Source organism: Hyposmocoma kahamanoa, unplaced genomic scaffold (assembly GCF_003589595.1).
Source record: "Hyposmocoma kahamanoa isolate Upper Pololo Valley unplaced genomic scaffold, ASM358959v1 94, whole genome shotgun sequence".
Taxonomy (NCBI): domain Eukaryota; kingdom Metazoa; phylum Arthropoda; class Insecta; order Lepidoptera; family Cosmopterigidae; genus Hyposmocoma; species Hyposmocoma kahamanoa.
The window spans coordinates 6,429,103-6,446,261 of NW_020654878.1; the positions used below are offsets into that span (position 1 = coordinate 6,429,103).

The following is a 17,159-nucleotide window of genomic DNA, read 5'->3' on the forward strand; positions in this document are numbered from 1 at the left end:
CTTCGATGAGGAGTATGTCTAACATTGTACTAATGTCGGTAGACTGTCACTGCGTGGTTATGTTGATTTTTAATCGTGATGATTTCGTCACTAACAGTGTGTACTATAGCGTGACACCCAGCCTTCATATCAGCGCATCTCCAATAGGTCTTGACACCGTACTGACTATGAACGTGGAACCTGTATCCTCCGAATGCCAGTATTTTCCTTCCGCGATGCGTCGTCATGAAATAGGGCTTCCCAAATATATTAACTGGGAAAAAGCAAAATATATTAGCTAACAACTATTTTAAGTTTGCTTTAGTTGCATTTGAATTATTACTACATTTAACTATAATAATTTAAATTTGACTATTAGACTTGTAGACGAACTCGATGACCCAAAGGTTTGCAATGTGGACATTGGATGCGGCGGGTGGTCCCGGTTTGGGAAACGAACTTTTCTGAATTGGTTCTGTTCTGAGTAGAGTCCCCCAGATTGAATCCCGTTGCTCTAATACAGGAAATGTCCTTGTTTGAGATTAGTGAAGTGTTGTTGTGTAGCACATTATTATTTGCTAATCTTATTGAGGAAAGGATGTAAACACTTGCAAAGTTTAATATAGAGTAAACATTACACAGAACATGCGTAGTAAGAACGGTATGCAAAACGAACACATCTCAGTATTTTAATTTATTAAGAAAGAAAAACGTTCACAAGCAGGTCTTTCAACAAAAATAAAATGAAATAACATTAACTTTTTTAGCTATAAGTCAAACTTAAAACATAGTGTCTAATTAATTTTATAAGAAAAAATAAACAAATATTATAATTATAAAATCAACCCGTAACGTAAATATAAGTCAGAAAATGAGTTCTTTTTTAAATTTCTAAATACAACTTAAATTTCTTTCGTATTTGCCACTAACTTCGAGATCAGAGACAGGAGCAGTACAACCCACAGAATTTTTATTGCGTTTTTGTTGATGTCGAAATTAGTGATAGTGGCAGTGCAACTCACAGAAGTTTTGTTGTGATTGCCATTGACATCGAGATCAGTAACAGAGGCAGAGTAACGCGCTAAGTTTTTTCTGCGTTTGCCACTGATGTCGACATCAGTGACAGGGCAACCTGCAGAATTTTCTTCTGCGATTGCCGTTGATGTCGAGATCAGAAATAGAGCCAGAGCAACCAACAACTTCTTTCACGTTTGCCATTAACTTTGTGATCAGCAACAGAGCAAGTACAAAGTCGCAAATTTCCAAAATTTACTTCGTTTTGTAGTATTAAATCATTAAGATAAAAAATACAAAAGAGGCGCATTTAATGCACCAAGTCAAACACAATAACCACTATTGGCGGTGAAGTTTAAAACGTAACGCTAAGTAGACTAAGTAACGTATAACATAAAAAATATTCCTTTAGAAACTAATCCTAAATATTACAGGAACATTATTAAGTCATTTGTTTTTCACTTTTAATATACCTATCTATGTTTGCTTTGCATTTACCTAAATCTAAGCTTAAATTCTAATTATAACACTCGTTATACTTATACATATTCAGGCACAGGAACTATATTTACCAGGTAATAACATAAAATGCTTCGCATAAAAATAATGACTCAATTGAAATAATCACACAATTAAGAAAAAAAGTTTAAACTTTCAATCACTATCAGTAAGACCAGAAAAAATAGTTTCATTTCCTATTTACTCGTATGTACCCTGTTTACCCTAATCAGTACAAAATTTGAATTAGATAAATACTATTTATGGTTAGGGTCGACTGTTGCCTAATCAACTAGAAAAAAATAATTAAAAAATAGATTTTATTTATGGCTTGAGTCGACCGTTACCTAATGGGCTACAAAAATTTAATTAATAAAAGAAATATTTATGGTTAGCGCCTATTTTTGCCTAATCAATTAGAAAAATCGATTTAAAAATACTATTTATGGTTATGTTCGCGAATAACTTTAACAATTATATCATTTTCAGTGCAGAAGGCAGCCTTGCATTTTTTAAAACTGCACATCCAGCGCTTCGTATCCTGGTTTTTTGTGGCTGACATGAGCCTGAATTTGTACTTCCCTACCAAAACTGTAGGATTCCCGCGTCGCGTTGTGCCAAATACGGGCACTGAAAGTAGAATGTAAAGTCAAGACTATACAATAACAAAAAGAAAAACAAAACGTTCAACTAACATAGGAATACTAACTGAAATTTTCAACAAAAAGTAAAAAGAAAAAATAGGAACAAGTGAAATGTTGTTAAATGGTTTTTTATTTGAAAGAAAATATAAAAAAAAGAATGACGTCAATTCTCAATGTAAAGAAGAAATAAAGCCAACAATTTTTGTCATACAACTAAAAAAAACAACTTACGTAAAAATAAGAAATTATTAGTTATTTAAAAACAATAGAATTAAGAAATGTATAAGTATTGGAACGTAACTTATAAAATTACAAAAACATAAACAATACCAACTTAAATTATAACCATCAATGGTTATGCTCATTGTGAGTCTTAACAATCACGTCATCATGAGTAACAAGAGCCGCACGACAGCCTTTGTAATACTTAACGCAGTTCCAACGTACGAAGGGTCCTTTACTCTTAGTAACTCGGTTGAACCTATATGGGCCTACTTGAATTACAGGCTTTCCCTTCTTGGAGGTGCCGGCTGACACTGGAATGAAATCATATTTCTTTAAGTAAACGTATGAATTGATGAAAGAAAAGGGAGACTACAATGTAATGGGAAAAATAATGCGTAATTATTATTCATACAAACACCGAACAACACAAAGCTAAGGCTGAGTTAGAGATTAGCTCAGTTGATAACCTCGGTGTGGCAGCAGAGGCTGGTTCGAGTCTAGTCAGATCGAAGGAATTTTCCTTTGTATTGTTTGATTTTTGTATCAATAATAATAACAAGCTTGTGGAATATTTTTCCAAAAAATATATGAATACCATGGTAGTAAAAACATCAAGATACACTATAAAATAAATAATTGTTTAAGATTTTCTAATAGTCGATTATTTACATGCATTTTCCACAAAGCGGCAAGTAGCCGGCGGCGGTAGACCACACGTGTCTCTTATTTATTCAAATAAGTCGATAAGCCATGCCCATTGACGCGGCCGCAAAAGTAAAACTGGTTTTATAGTCACGCGGCTAGACGCGCCGTTGGGTAGCGCGCTGTTGGACAGCGCGCGTTTGAACAGCGGTGCACTATAAAACGACATTAGTACGGCGCGTTTAGCTGCTGTGAGACAGTCGTGTACAAAATGAACGGCAATGCGGTTAGAGTACTGGCTATTTACTTTTTATGGAAAAAAAGGCAACAACAACGTCGAAGAACAGTAGGTGTTGATCCTTATAACGCTACAAGGTTACTGAGAGGCGAACACTTAGGCTTTATTTTTTGCGTCCTTATTCTTATAAAAATCATCGGCCGGGTCCCATAAACATCTTCTAATTCGCACTTCGTCAATTACTCGTCCCGTATCGATGTAATTCATTTTGTACACAACAGAACCTAACGGCGCGTCTCAACGGCGTCAGACTAAAACGCACAATGGCCGTAGAAGCGCACGAGCGGCGCGCGGTTCGACCGCGCCGCGCGAATAGGACGCGTTCAACGAACGGCGCTGCCCAACCGCGCGAGTTTGAAACGCTACTAACTACCCCCATATATCCGAACGCGCGCGCTCCGACGGCGCTGCCGAAACGCGTGACTATAAAACCTCCCTAAAACAGAGGCACACGCGGTCAACCGCCTGCAACTAGTCGATTAGTGGAAAATAACACTAAGAGGCCGCAAAGAAAACGCAACTTTTGCAATTGTAACGGTATTTTATAATTCACAAAAAAATATTTGTAATTTTTCTTCCTACAAACCGATAAGTATGTACTTACTTTGACTCAAAAATCTACAAACATATTTTACAACAACAAAATGTCTATTAAAGACATTGACTTACAAATAAATGGACGACGGGTCTAATACAAAAACCACGAAAAAAATGTCCCAAGTCAACCTATTTAAACGTAGTGACATCTAAAGGAATATGAAAAAGCTAAAACGTTGAATTTAGATTGTAATGTCATCGCAGTACTGTCTAATTTTGCTTGCTTCGCTATCAGTCGAACAAACGAAGACCAAAGCGTGAATGACGCTCTGTATACGATTGTAACGCCCTATAAGTTCGGACACTTTTTAGCGCGGACCCGACGTCCATATAATTGTAAGTCAATGATTAAAGAGCCCTTTTCGTGTTATAATAACCAAAAACCAATTTAGCATGCTGAAAATTCTCCAAAATTTCCAAGGGCTTCTTTCAAAGTAGAAGACGCTCATTTTTTTATGATACAAAATGACGGGACGAACAAGTCGTGTGCGTGCTTGTAAGGGACATGCTTGTCCGCAATAGCAGTGCCACTCAGAGTTCAAATCGCAAAGATCTGCGGGGCACTGCTAGTACGCCCACCATCCTGAGACATAAGTTGACAAGTCCCAAGTGCCTGGAATTTCACCAATATACCTTTAACCCAGGGTGAAGGGCGCTGTGGCAGTGCAGCTCAGATCTTCTCGGTTCAAAGCTCTAAGCGGCACTACAGCTGTCATGGATCGGCGACCAAAAATAAGATAATGATAACATTAGGCGCACGACTTGTTCGTCCCGCCACCTGGACTTGGAAAACCCTTCAAAATAGGCACTCAGTAATACTCACCCAAACAGTCTTGAACGGCAGAAATAGGTCAGATGGCAGTACTTTACTTGACGAACTGTTTTACAAAGAGCTCTATTGCTATTAATGCATAGCTTAGCATAGCTTCACAAGGTTAGGAAAGTATTGCCATCATACCTGTTTCTACTACCAAGCAGTAATGCTCACATTACTGCGTTCCGGTTTTGAAGGGTAACCGTGCTGTTGGAACTACAGGCACATGGGACTTATCAAGTTTATGTCTCAAGGTGGCAGTGTCCCTCAGGTTTTTGTCTTTATTTTAAAGCTCTAGGTGGCACTGCAACTGTAATGGGTAGGCATGTTGCTTGTCACCAGGCTCACTGACTTGTGCGTCTCATCATTTGATGTCAAAAAAATGACTATTTCAACCTCAATCTCAGCCTTGGCGTAGATGAACAGGTCCATGTATTATAGTTGATTACTTAGTTTGTATGTGCTGAGGTTGTTTATTTCCATGAAAAGTCAAAATCCTTCCAACCATTTGCATGTTTCTATCAAGGTGGTTGTAGTCGAAGTTGTGTTTGATGACGGTACCGTCGGCTGCTGTAATGGAAGCTCACACACACTTAGTTCGTGTTTTCTTGGACATCGCTACCGAACTCAAAATCCGCCTGACATGAGCATCATCCTACCGCGATTTGTGCAGATTTCTACAACTGAAATTTACACCCGAGGTAAAATTCTAAAAACAAGGCAGGGTAGGTCTTATATCTCCATATTTCTTTAGTGCCTATCGACACGGCAAAATTATTACTTATTAGGTATATTATATTAATTATTAACGAAACAACACATACGAAAGACGTACCACAATTACAAAATCGAAAATCAAATGAATTAACAGAATTGCTAGCAGGATATCCAAATGAAATGACAAATTAAAAATCATAAATACATGTAATCTACATAGTAGTAAAATATTGAGTCCAGATAAAGATTACTCATGATAAAATACTGAATGTAAGCTTTTGACTGTTTATCCACCACCAAACCCAAGTAATGTTTAAGTTAGTAACGTTATTAGTGCAAAATTACTATGGTAGTCGTAGAATAATGATGGAATTAGTGAAAAGCTACAAATATTGCTTCTTATAAGTACGTTGTAACACTTACTTGCTACCCACCCCTCTAGTAATAAAAATACTGCTTACTCACTATTTGCTCTAGAACAATTTATAACTCTTTATCCGAATTTCGTTATTGAAGTACCTAAACACAAAGATATTAAATTCATTCTGAAAGTCCTACATAACCGTATTGCGTAATTCCGATAAAAAGTTTCATGTTCTTATTGCTACAATATTAATATAATATTTTAAATTTAAATTTAATTTAATATAATAATAATTTCATTCTCCGCAACTTGAAGCCTCAATTCAATAAAATTGCAATAGGCAACGATAACTGGAAAAGCACCGTGTTTGTCATGATTTAGGAGATTCAGAACAAACGTGTCATTTGTGACAAAATATGTTATATTCATATTTATACATCAATACGCCACGATATAGGTACAACCCACAACTTCAATTGGTTGGATAATGTTGGCATCATATTATGTTGTGTTGTAAAGTTGAACTAATTGACTATTTCATAGTGATATAAATTGCATTTTCACCCTTACGTCTTTTAAAACATCTTATACAAACGTGCACTAAGACAATGCAAACTTATTAACGTGATATTGGCGTTGCAAAAGGATATATCGCAACTGTAAGAGCCTGTGCACACGGAGTATTTTATAGCGGCGTGAAACGCGCGTCACCTGTGCGTAGGCGATCCAGACGAGAACGGGCACGCGCCCCTTAACTTAGCCTTGATCTTACTTAATCGATTAAAATGCACGTAAAACGCGATACAAAAGGGCTTCGAACGTGCTTCTTTGTTCGCGCATTTGAATCGATACTAACGCAACAATCTGCTGGACTCTATGGCGCTGCGAGAACGTTGTCTGGATAGGCTCCAATGAACAAAACAACCACAAAAATTATATCGGTTCATACGAAGTGATATTGTTTTACGCAAATTTAAATTTACTATCAGTGTTTAAGGTAGGTAATACTTTTTTTTGTTTGTTTAGATTAAAAAAAAATATCTTATCGTATTGGAATAATACATGAAGCATTGCAATTCATTGTTTTTTTTTCTGTGTGGAGTAAAACTGATTATTAATTGATTTTTATGGCAGTGATGTATCCTCGTAACTATAATCGTAGATGCTTCGTCTACTACGTAAGTACTTTTCAAAGTTTTAACTTTTAAAAACGATTAGCGCTAGTATGAGCCATAGGATCGTGGAAACCCCATACTCTAACAATTGCATTGTCCATAGTGTGTAGAGAAGCTCTGCAGCCGGCTTTCGCCTTGACGCACACCCAGCGCGTCCGACTGCCGTACTTGTTGACTCGGTTGAACCGATACTGGCCAATCATGATCACGGGATTGCCACGTTGAGACTGTGCAAACACGGGATTTAGATCTGAAAACACATTCCCAGTTAGTACCAGTGATAATATAAAACCAAGCTATTGAGTAAGCCTAGGTGATGACTGTACAAGAAATAATTTGCGCTATATAGATAGGCATATTTTATTCGTATCATATTTATAACTAGTAACACTTTGATAATTATGATTATAATAAAAATGGAATTGAAGAAATTTGATAAAACATTGAAAGTTGTAGTAATAATGCTAAAAAAATTACAATTAAACGTCATAAACCAACCAGTTGTGTAAAAAATTAACACATTGGCTTTTTTTAATAATCGCTTTATGCTATAACGCAGTATTGCAGAATACTAAGATTTTGACCTAAGCATATAGAGAGGAGCAGTGCATGCAAAACTTTAGCGTGTATAAAATATCCATCTTCTTAAAAAAAATGTCGTAAGACGATGGGCGCCACATGAACGGTAAAATGTCACTTGGTTTACTCGTCACTGTGTACTTACTTCAAAATCGTAATATTCTGTAATACTGCGTTATGGTATAAAGGCAGCGATTAACTAACTAGAGAGTATAGCATTAAACAAAAATAGATTTGCTTAACAAATAGTTAAATATTTATTATTAGCGGTACTAGTGAATATTGTTTCTTTGCACTGACATAAAATCTATCCACTTAAGCTAACGAAGGCAATGTAAACAAAAAAGTATATTTGTATAACATAAACACACCATATCATTGGATAGTTCGAAAAGCAACGGACTATTCGGGCATTACGTTGTTCTATATAACTTTACAACTACATGACATCGCAACATTGGTGTTGACATGAATATGACGTTTAATATATTATACGACAATATAATAGGAGATAAGGTACGAATTTGGGATTTAGAACTGCCTTCGTGGCCGAACGGTCACCATGCCGAACTGCCACGCAGAGGTCCCGGATTCGATTACCGAGCCTAGAGAAATATTTGTATGGCCTACATTTATTTCTCTCGTGAGTTTGGGTGTAATTCGTGGTTGTCTATGCGTGTGTGTCCATAGCACCCGCGATACAGGGTTTCCCTAATGCAGAGCTATAAGTGAGTAAAAAACACCACACTTATTGACGGGGAATCCGCTTGAGCCGGTCAGAAAACGTTTTATACCTATAGAAAACAATGTTCGCTCATTTCGCTTGCGCTCATACAGCAGACGCGAAACGCACAACTCTTTTTTATAGAAAGTAGGAGGCAGGCGAGACATTTGAAGGAAGGTGGTCATCGTCGCCCATCAAAATCAGATGACCAGCCAGACTAAAAGCCTTGTTGTAACGCTTTTTGAAGAACCGTATACGCCATAGCGCAAGGAAATATTTCAGGAAGTAGATTCCATATCATGCAGGTTCGAGGAGGGATCGTACGAGATGCCCGCGTGACCTTAGAATACCGTCTTTTTCGCTCTTATAACACGAACGTTAAGCTTTTTCTCACCTACTTAATGGGATTCCTTGCCGATAAATGTGGTGATTCCTTTTGCCGATCTAAAGTTCACACTTTGAAATAAAATAGTCTTCTTATTACATTCAGATTACAATCTGGTACAACCATGACAGGTGATCAATATTACGAAGAAATGCGGTCGATGACGGTTGGATGGATGGATTATTTGTATACTGCCGAATAAACCATCTCCACCTTATAAGAATTGCAGGTTGAAGCTCTTTGCCACCATCCATACACACCTGACTCGACCGCTTCATACTACGATTTTTTTCCCAGAATTTAAAAGTACATGTACCAGGCACAGACGTGCCAGAATGTCTAACCCTCTTCCGACATTCAGGCACGTCTTAGTACAAGCAAAAGTTACAATCATGCCTTTGGAATCAGCATAGAACACACGTACCAAATTAGTATAAGTAGCTGATACAAAATGTAATCTTCAGTCAGTCGGTCAGTCAATCCTCATTCGGTATTCATTCAGTATCCAGTAAACTCACATCAAATATCCACAACTTATATATTTTATTTATACCATGTAACATCATGGTAAAGTACATGTACAGGGTCAAGAGCACGTCAAACTTGACGCTTAAGATTTAAATCCAACTCTATGCCGCTTACGATAAGAACGGTCCAATGTACAAAGTGTCAAGCTTGACGTGCTCTTGACTGTACAAAGGAAGCGATATAAACCTCAAGAAACAGTCGAAAATGAATTAATTACAAGTTTTGATAGAAACATGTAGGAACTGTCAGTTCTGGCTCACAAGCTCAAAGTAAAATTGGACTCTATTGCTTATGGCATATGAATGCATGCATATATGCATATATATATGGAAATTTTATACGAAATTTTGTGTGCCAGTTTTGGCTCACAAGTTCAAAGAGATTGATTTTACTTTGTATGTTCCCATTTTCTACTATTCAACCGCAAATAATAAACATGCTTCCAGCAAGATATTAAAGAAATTATTTTCTAAAATATTTAATTTATTTCTTTTAAGTGAACCAAACATGTTATACTTCAACCCAAATTGTTAAATAAAAAATGTTTTCCAACGTGAGTCGATTGATAGATTTCATGTCAAATTAGGTTCAAATACCTCGTTGCTCATGAAAATTCGTCACACTATATTTCATAACAAATGGTACCAAACAACTACGTCCATATTAATATCAGACACAATATAATTATGTGCCATCGACACTATGTCACTACTCGTTCGCACATCTATCTCTAACCTTAACATTTAAAATTCAATTTTATGCAATGTAATATGAGATGTTCCAAAGTGTCCTGCGTTCGATTGATTCGATATCGCAAATTTTCTATAATATTAATTTGCAGTGAAGTTCGAGAATATAGTCATCGACGCTGTAATTTGACTGATGGAAATTAAAATTTCTCAGCCCTTTTGCTTAATGAGACCGAAAGAGACAGATGCTCTTCTGTTGGTAGTTTTCATTAGCACGGAAGGGATGTTATTTAAAATTCCATTATTATAAAAAAGAACTGTTTTAAGACGCCTTCAAATTACATGATTTTTAATTCACTAATTGTGACAGTGGCGCTGCAAGTGCGCTTTTAAATATTGTATGAAAATTAGTAGAGACGTGACTGCAGCACCACTGTGGCGCCGCTACAACGCTTCTTTACGGACCTTCAAATTAGCGGTGTTCTTAGACAGTGAATTACACCTAATAGAAGAAGTATTTATGTATGTTAGTTAATAGTGTAATTAGTTTTGTATTTGTTCTTAGTTTATATCCGAATTAAGTAGCTCGTCCGGCTAGTCAGTGATTATGTTTCCCAAGAGTCTTAATAATAACATTATCCACAGTGGTGATGGAAGCAGTGCATCCACTTTTCTTCTTGATACAAGTCCAGCGAACCTTGGAACCCCAGCAGGCATGCTTGTTGAATCTCCACTCTCCGATCTGGACTACTAGGTTCCCGCGTTGAGACAGACTGAACTGCGGCTCTGAAAAAAATAAATTGTTATACCATTTGTGCCCCAGACGTATAAGTATTTTAATGAAACAAATCTACTCAAAATTTCTGTTACTTAACACGATAACTGCCTTATCGGACAAGGATGAATGTTCCATGTTGACCACATCGTCACGGACAATGATGACCGACACGTCACATATCAGTTTGACTTGACTAACGCTTTTACGCCGCTGGTTACGTTTTCAATGGATTTAAACTTACGAAGTGGCCCACGTGACCTTTTGGTGTATATTTGAAATGTTGTATGGGAAGACATAGAATTGCTTGTATAAAAAAAACTCAAAAACATTTATATGAGAAACTCAACAAAGCTCAAATATAACATTTATTAGAAAAATGTGCCATTCTTGAAAAAGTACAATAAATTGAAATTTTAAGTACAAAATAAAAAAAAGAAAAAAAAAGATGGTTTTGAAAAGAGAGACGAAGAAAAAAAGAGATGATGACTATCATTTACCGATGTTGAATATTAAAACACTCTAGGCATAAATGCGGCTTTCCGAGACAAACTGGACAGAAGGTTGCAACTTTTTTGTCCTGTTACGTGCTATTTGCCTGCCAAGAGGTTTCGCATTTTTCTTATAACAGCCAAGACAGTTTCGTCGCGACTGTTTGGCCTTTCCTTTTTTTGATGAAAGCTGATGTTTCAGCCGCGACGGCTGTATTTCAGTAGGCTGATTCTTCAAAAGGATTTTAGGATTCCCAGAGTATAAGCGGATGTCCGTCAGCGTGACCCGCGTGGTACCTTTGAAATAATTATTCCGTTTAGGCCACGTCAAACTTATGTGACCAGTGTTATTATTAAATAAGCAATTACATATTATCCAGAACTATATAAATAAACATTTTACTAATATTTCGCCTTATAATTGAATCACTACACAAAATCCCAGGTTATCGCTTTTGGTCATGGTTTTGAAATTTTGTTTAGCAGCTAACGTGTTAAAAATTTTACACACACCTCTTCATTTTGCGGGGCATTAGTTAAATCCCCAATAATAATGCAGTGTTTTTCAAAAATCTAGTCGGTTATCTTACTTTTTTAGGTTTAATTTGAAAATAAAAAAATTGTTAACTGTCATTTTTTTCATTCATTGGTTTTAATATTCTCCAAATACAATCCTGTCGAATGGCTCCAGGTCTATTTTGCGTTATTATATATTTCGTAAACATAAGTTGAAAACTAGTTTTTATTTATTAAAATCTGATTATTCAATGAATTTAATTTAATTGGATTGAATGTCAAACAATTTTTAATTTTGCGGCTGTTCCTGATTTGTAACAAAAACTTGAAAAAAATGTATTTTATCGAGTTCTTAGGTTTTCGCAATTGTTACACATAGGAAATGAAACTATTTTTCCGGATTTAAATCGCATAAATTTGTTTTTTCAAACAACTATTGTAACTTTAGTGAAAATATAGGGTGGTTTATATACGCGATTTACACCGGAAAAATAGTTTCATTTCCAAAATGTAATTTTGTTTAATTTAGATTTTTTTCAGTAAGCCAGATGCCAGTCGATTTTAAAAGATGTCAATTTAATTCTTACCTTGTTTAATCTTATTTAATTCAATATAATCGTTACTATTCTATAATATCAATTAGTTTTAGTTCTACTTAATATGGTATGTATAGTGCTCAAGCACATATATTTAAGGTGCTTTTTTGTGAAACGAAAATGATGATACCGTCTTTTAAAAATACGACAAAAGTATGTAAACATACAATTGTTTGTTATCCCTGAAAATAAATAAATAAATAATAAACATATGATGGAGATTTAGCCTTAAGTCATACAGTTTTCGTTTTAATATACAAGGCCTGTAAAATAGATACCTAAAGGAATAGTAAAAAGCGAATAATAAATTATGATACAAAAAAGGTTGCTATTATTTAATTATCAGAAAGAATACATAGATTCACAATATACTTAATATATGTGTTTTACTTAAATAAAATAAATTTGAAACATATTATCATAGGCAATTGAAAAGTATAAATACCAATAGACAACATTAACTTTAAACATTCGAACAAAACATTACCATATATTAAGATATGTCTATATACAAATAAACACGATTTATTCAAGTTATTATATATTTATACCTATTCGTCTAATCTTTGTGGCTTAAAAATGTTATATAGGTTGTAATTTATTACGTTACATCTTTAGATTCCATTCCACCCATTAATACGAACAGCTTTTACTACGATGACCTTTCAGAAATCGTAAGAAACAAAATCGGTCGGTTGAGTGGTTATGAACGTTAAAGGTGTAAAGCAATTTAACACCCTGTATAAAATTTCTAAAAATATTATTTTAAAATTTCTAATTTAAATTTCTAAAAATATTATTTTATTTTCTTCACATCGGAACAATATACTAGTTATTCGAGGAATAACCTATTCTCTAAGACATTTGAATATAGCATATTTTAAAAATGGACAATAAAACATTATAAATTACGACGAGAACGATTACTTTGGGACATATAAATATATTGGAACGTAATTATAGAGGTCACCTGATTTATGTGATATAAGCAACTCGATGATTCCCAAAGTGGTCTATACCGAGCCCCAGAGGTCCACTCTAACCTAATATACCAGAGGAATACATGTCAGCAAAAAATATAGGGATGAATAAGGCGCTAATGGGGGTCCGCAACACTGGAACCATTTAGGCAGGCCGTGACCAAAATTTTGGCTTTCCATAAGTGATACCTATAACATATTACACAGAGAGTACCTATGTAAAGGGTCTTTCAACAAGAACTTTGTTTTCTAAAACAAAATAAAACAAAAAATTTAGATGAAGATGATTCAAATTTTTATTGTATTACAAAGAGAAAAGTTCGGCAATTATGAATGAAAAATGATATCTGGCAAATGTCCACCACGACCACGCTGACAGAAGTCGATTCTTTCATCAAAATTTTTAATCACTTTTTGGCAAAATGTCGGGTCTATTTCGGCTATCACATCACGGATTTTAAGTTTTAAGGCTGTAGTCGATTCGATTGGCTCCGTATAGACTCTGTTCTTAAGATAGCCCCACAAAAAATAATCCAGTGGTGTTAAATCACACGATCTGGCTGGCCATTTAACAGCTGAATTTCGGGAAATTACGCGATCAGCAAATTTGGTTTGCAATAAATTGATCGTCTCATTGGCTGTGTGACATGTGGCACCGTCTTGTTGAAACCACATGTCAGTGATATCCATGTCATCAATGCTAGGCCAAAATTGTGTTGTTAACATCTCGCGATAGCGTGATCCATTCACCGTTACCGCATTTCCAGCCGAATTTTCGAAAAAAAACGGCCCAATGCCAACTGCACAAGTCACATTGCCACCGAAACAATAAATTAATTTATTGCAAACCAAATTTCCCGATAATTTCACGAAATTCAGCCGTTAAGTAGCCAGCTCGATCATATGATTTAACACCGCTGGATTATTTTTTATGGGGTTATGTTAAAGACAGAGTCTATACGGAGCCAATCGAATTGATTGCAGCCTTAAAACTCACAATTTTTGAAGTGATTAACCAAATAGACCCACCATTTTCTCAAAAAGTGATTAAAAACTTTATGGAAAGAATCGACATCTGTAACTGTGGTCGTGGTGGACATTTATCAGATATCATTTTTCATTAATAATTGCCAAACCTTACTTTTATTAATACAATAAAAATTTGAATCATTGTCATCTAAATTTATTGTTTTATTTTGATTTACAAAACAAAGTTCTTATTGAAAAACCCTATATGTACAGACGGCAGCACATCAAGCTACACTTTGATATTCGGACATATGTGTATAGCTTGATGTACTGTTTATCAATCACACATATTCACCAACATTATGATTTCAAAACTAACTGGACGACGAATAGACTGAATATATTTAACATAATTGTTCAGGCAATTTTTACTTTACAGCTCTTCTGATTGAAAAAAATATTATTCTATTTTGTTTAAATACACATACAATTATACACAAAAACCTCCTTAAACTGTTTATACCACTGAAATTGTATAATTTGGATATTGGAAATCGTATAACATCTACCAAGAGACTACTATTTAAGTATTTGATTAACGATTACATTTCTTAATAACGCTAAAATACTTGTAATCCCTAAACATTTATCTTCACATCACTATCAGATTCGCATAATTGTCTCATAGCCTCTTTAAATTCGGTTAGTGGCTGACCAGCAAGTACCATACCCTTTATCAAATGTAGACAGACATTTTTACATAGTTCGATTCTGAATTTCGTGTTCTATATGTAACAACTTTTTGTCAAAATTTTAGATTACGTCAATTAGTGTTGTAAAGGATCATATTACGTCAAGCCTTACCTACGCTGACAATTTATTTACTCAACCCTGAAATTATGGCGCTGTGACTAACTTGTGAACGTAGTTCTTTCAAAATACCTAATATGGCGACGATCCATACCATACTTGACAAACTTTAATGATTATGCCAGCCAATGAGCTTCGTCAAACGGTCCTGGTTCGTGACAGCGACGCAACGGCATCCCTTGCTCTTCCTGGAGTTACACTCCCACCAAGTCTTTTCCCTTCGACTGAGTTTCTTCACGAATCGGTATTTTCCCCACGAAATGTTTGGATTACCATGCTTCGTGGTCTCATATTTCAACGGCTGATTGCAATCTGAGAAGAAGCGAATATTGTATCTACCTTACACAAATTTGTAACATAACTATTCTACTCACAAGTAGAACTTAAAAAATAACTCCTTGTATTCTTTTAAACTAATCATGCATAAGCTGGAACATTAAAAAAAACAGTGTAAGAAATGCAACAGTTTTTAATTTCTCTGCTATTATGACGAATCATGACGTTGTGAACTAGACCCTAAGATACATTATCTACCACAGCAGGGAGTTAGAAAGCTGTATTTCAGAAACCATAAATTTAAAAATAAAAACTTACATAGATTTTCACAGATAGCGCTACGGCAAAAAAAAATGTCGTTAAAAATCAAAAAAGAAAGATCTGCAACAAACACGCAGAAAAAACTGTGAAGTTTTGTTGGTTCGTTTCGTAGCTCAGTTGGGAGAGCGTCAGCCACGCCTTACTGATACCAGCGCCTTAAGTATACTGAAGGCACACTGGGTCGAATCCAGCCGGATCGAAGGAATTTTTCTTATCGAGTTCTTACGTTTTCGCGATTGAGAATTTTTCTTCGTTTGGATCTTTGTTGATTGATAATTATAACAAACTAGTGGAATAATATCACAAAAATAACTGACTATCATGGTAGTAAAACATCGTGATATTCTATATAAACTTAATAAATATTACAAAAATATTTACTTATTTTGAAATCTACGCATCAAAATAACAATATCGATTTCGTGCATAAAGCTTTAAGTTGCTGTAACATAGCTCTGCTTTACTCTTAGGTAAAGGTGCTTAAAACAATTTAAAAAGCCCTTTACTCTTTCTTTTTTGCCAGAAAACTAAAAACGTAAACTTTCCGTAGAATACATTACGTTCCTGTTTGCATTTTTTCTGAAATTATATGGGTGCGACATGCAGAGATTCACGTTTAATAACTTTGCAACACGTAGCTCTGATCTTATAATAATATCAAAGCTGTAACGGCTGTTTACCCCGGTACAAGATAACGGTTCACATATTTCGATAATGACTAGACAAGAAAGAGTAAAAATTAATTGAAGTAAATGTAGGAAATCTGAACATCATAAACAAAAATTAATAAAGTATACTTAGAAAATAATTTATTTATGCAAATTAACGAAATACATGTCACATACAATCTACATAATTATCGACAATTTTACTAATCCAAGGAGTACAGCACGTCGTTACGCCGTCTTAAGAAGTTAATAAATATATATTTGTTACTTTTTCAAATAAATCAACGTTTCGGCATAATAAAATAAGAGAAATATGGTAATTCCATACAAAGTAACAGCGCGGTTTGTAGGTGGGCGTGACAGCCGCGCGCCGTGTGCACGCACATATTCGCATAACAATGAATGGCTAGGTTCTAGTAGCAGGGAAGTGCCGCCACCTTACCTATTTTTAGCTCCAACTAGTAAAGTGAGCATTACTGCATTCCGGTTTTTGAAGGGAAAGGCTGCTGGTAAAATTTCAGGCACATGGGACTTTTCAACTTATGCCTCAAGGTGACGGACACAGTGGCAGTGGCCCTAGGATCTTTGCGATTTTAAGCTCTAAGAGGCACTGCAACTGTTATGGATAAGCATGTTACTTACCACCAGACGCACGACTTGTTCGTCCCGTCACTTGGTATTAAAAGAAAAATTAAAAATGAGAAAAGCGTGTTGAGACGACCAGTGTTATGCAACGCAAGTGCATAGTGAGATTATGCGAATGTGTGCGTCCGTATACGCCACATATACAAGCCCCGCTGCTACGTTTGTGTGCAGTTACCTTAC

The 17,159-nt window shown here is 35.4% G+C and overlaps 1 protein-coding gene across 39 annotated transcripts in view; it reads right to left on the reverse strand.

Annotated features, from left to right (window-relative positions):
• The window catches only part of LOC113237741 (modifier of mdg4), a 563,531-nt gene that overhangs the window by 491,181 nt on the left and 55,191 nt on the right, over positions 1–17,159 (reverse strand). Inside the window, exon 5 of one of the 39 annotated variants that reach the window (XM_026474356.1) lies at positions 11–253. The exons of 35 other annotated variants lie outside the window; for them this stretch is intronic. In XM_026474356.1, the coding sequence (XP_026330141.1) occupies positions 30–253 (224 nt within the window). In that variant the 3' untranslated portion in view covers positions 11–29. Of the gene's footprint in view, positions 1–10; positions 254–2,468; positions 2,672–6,981; positions 7,218–10,455; positions 10,659–17,159 lie in introns of those variants that run through there. 3 more of the 39 variants (XM_026474375.1, XM_026474357.1, XM_026474374.1) reach the window with 3 other exon arrangements.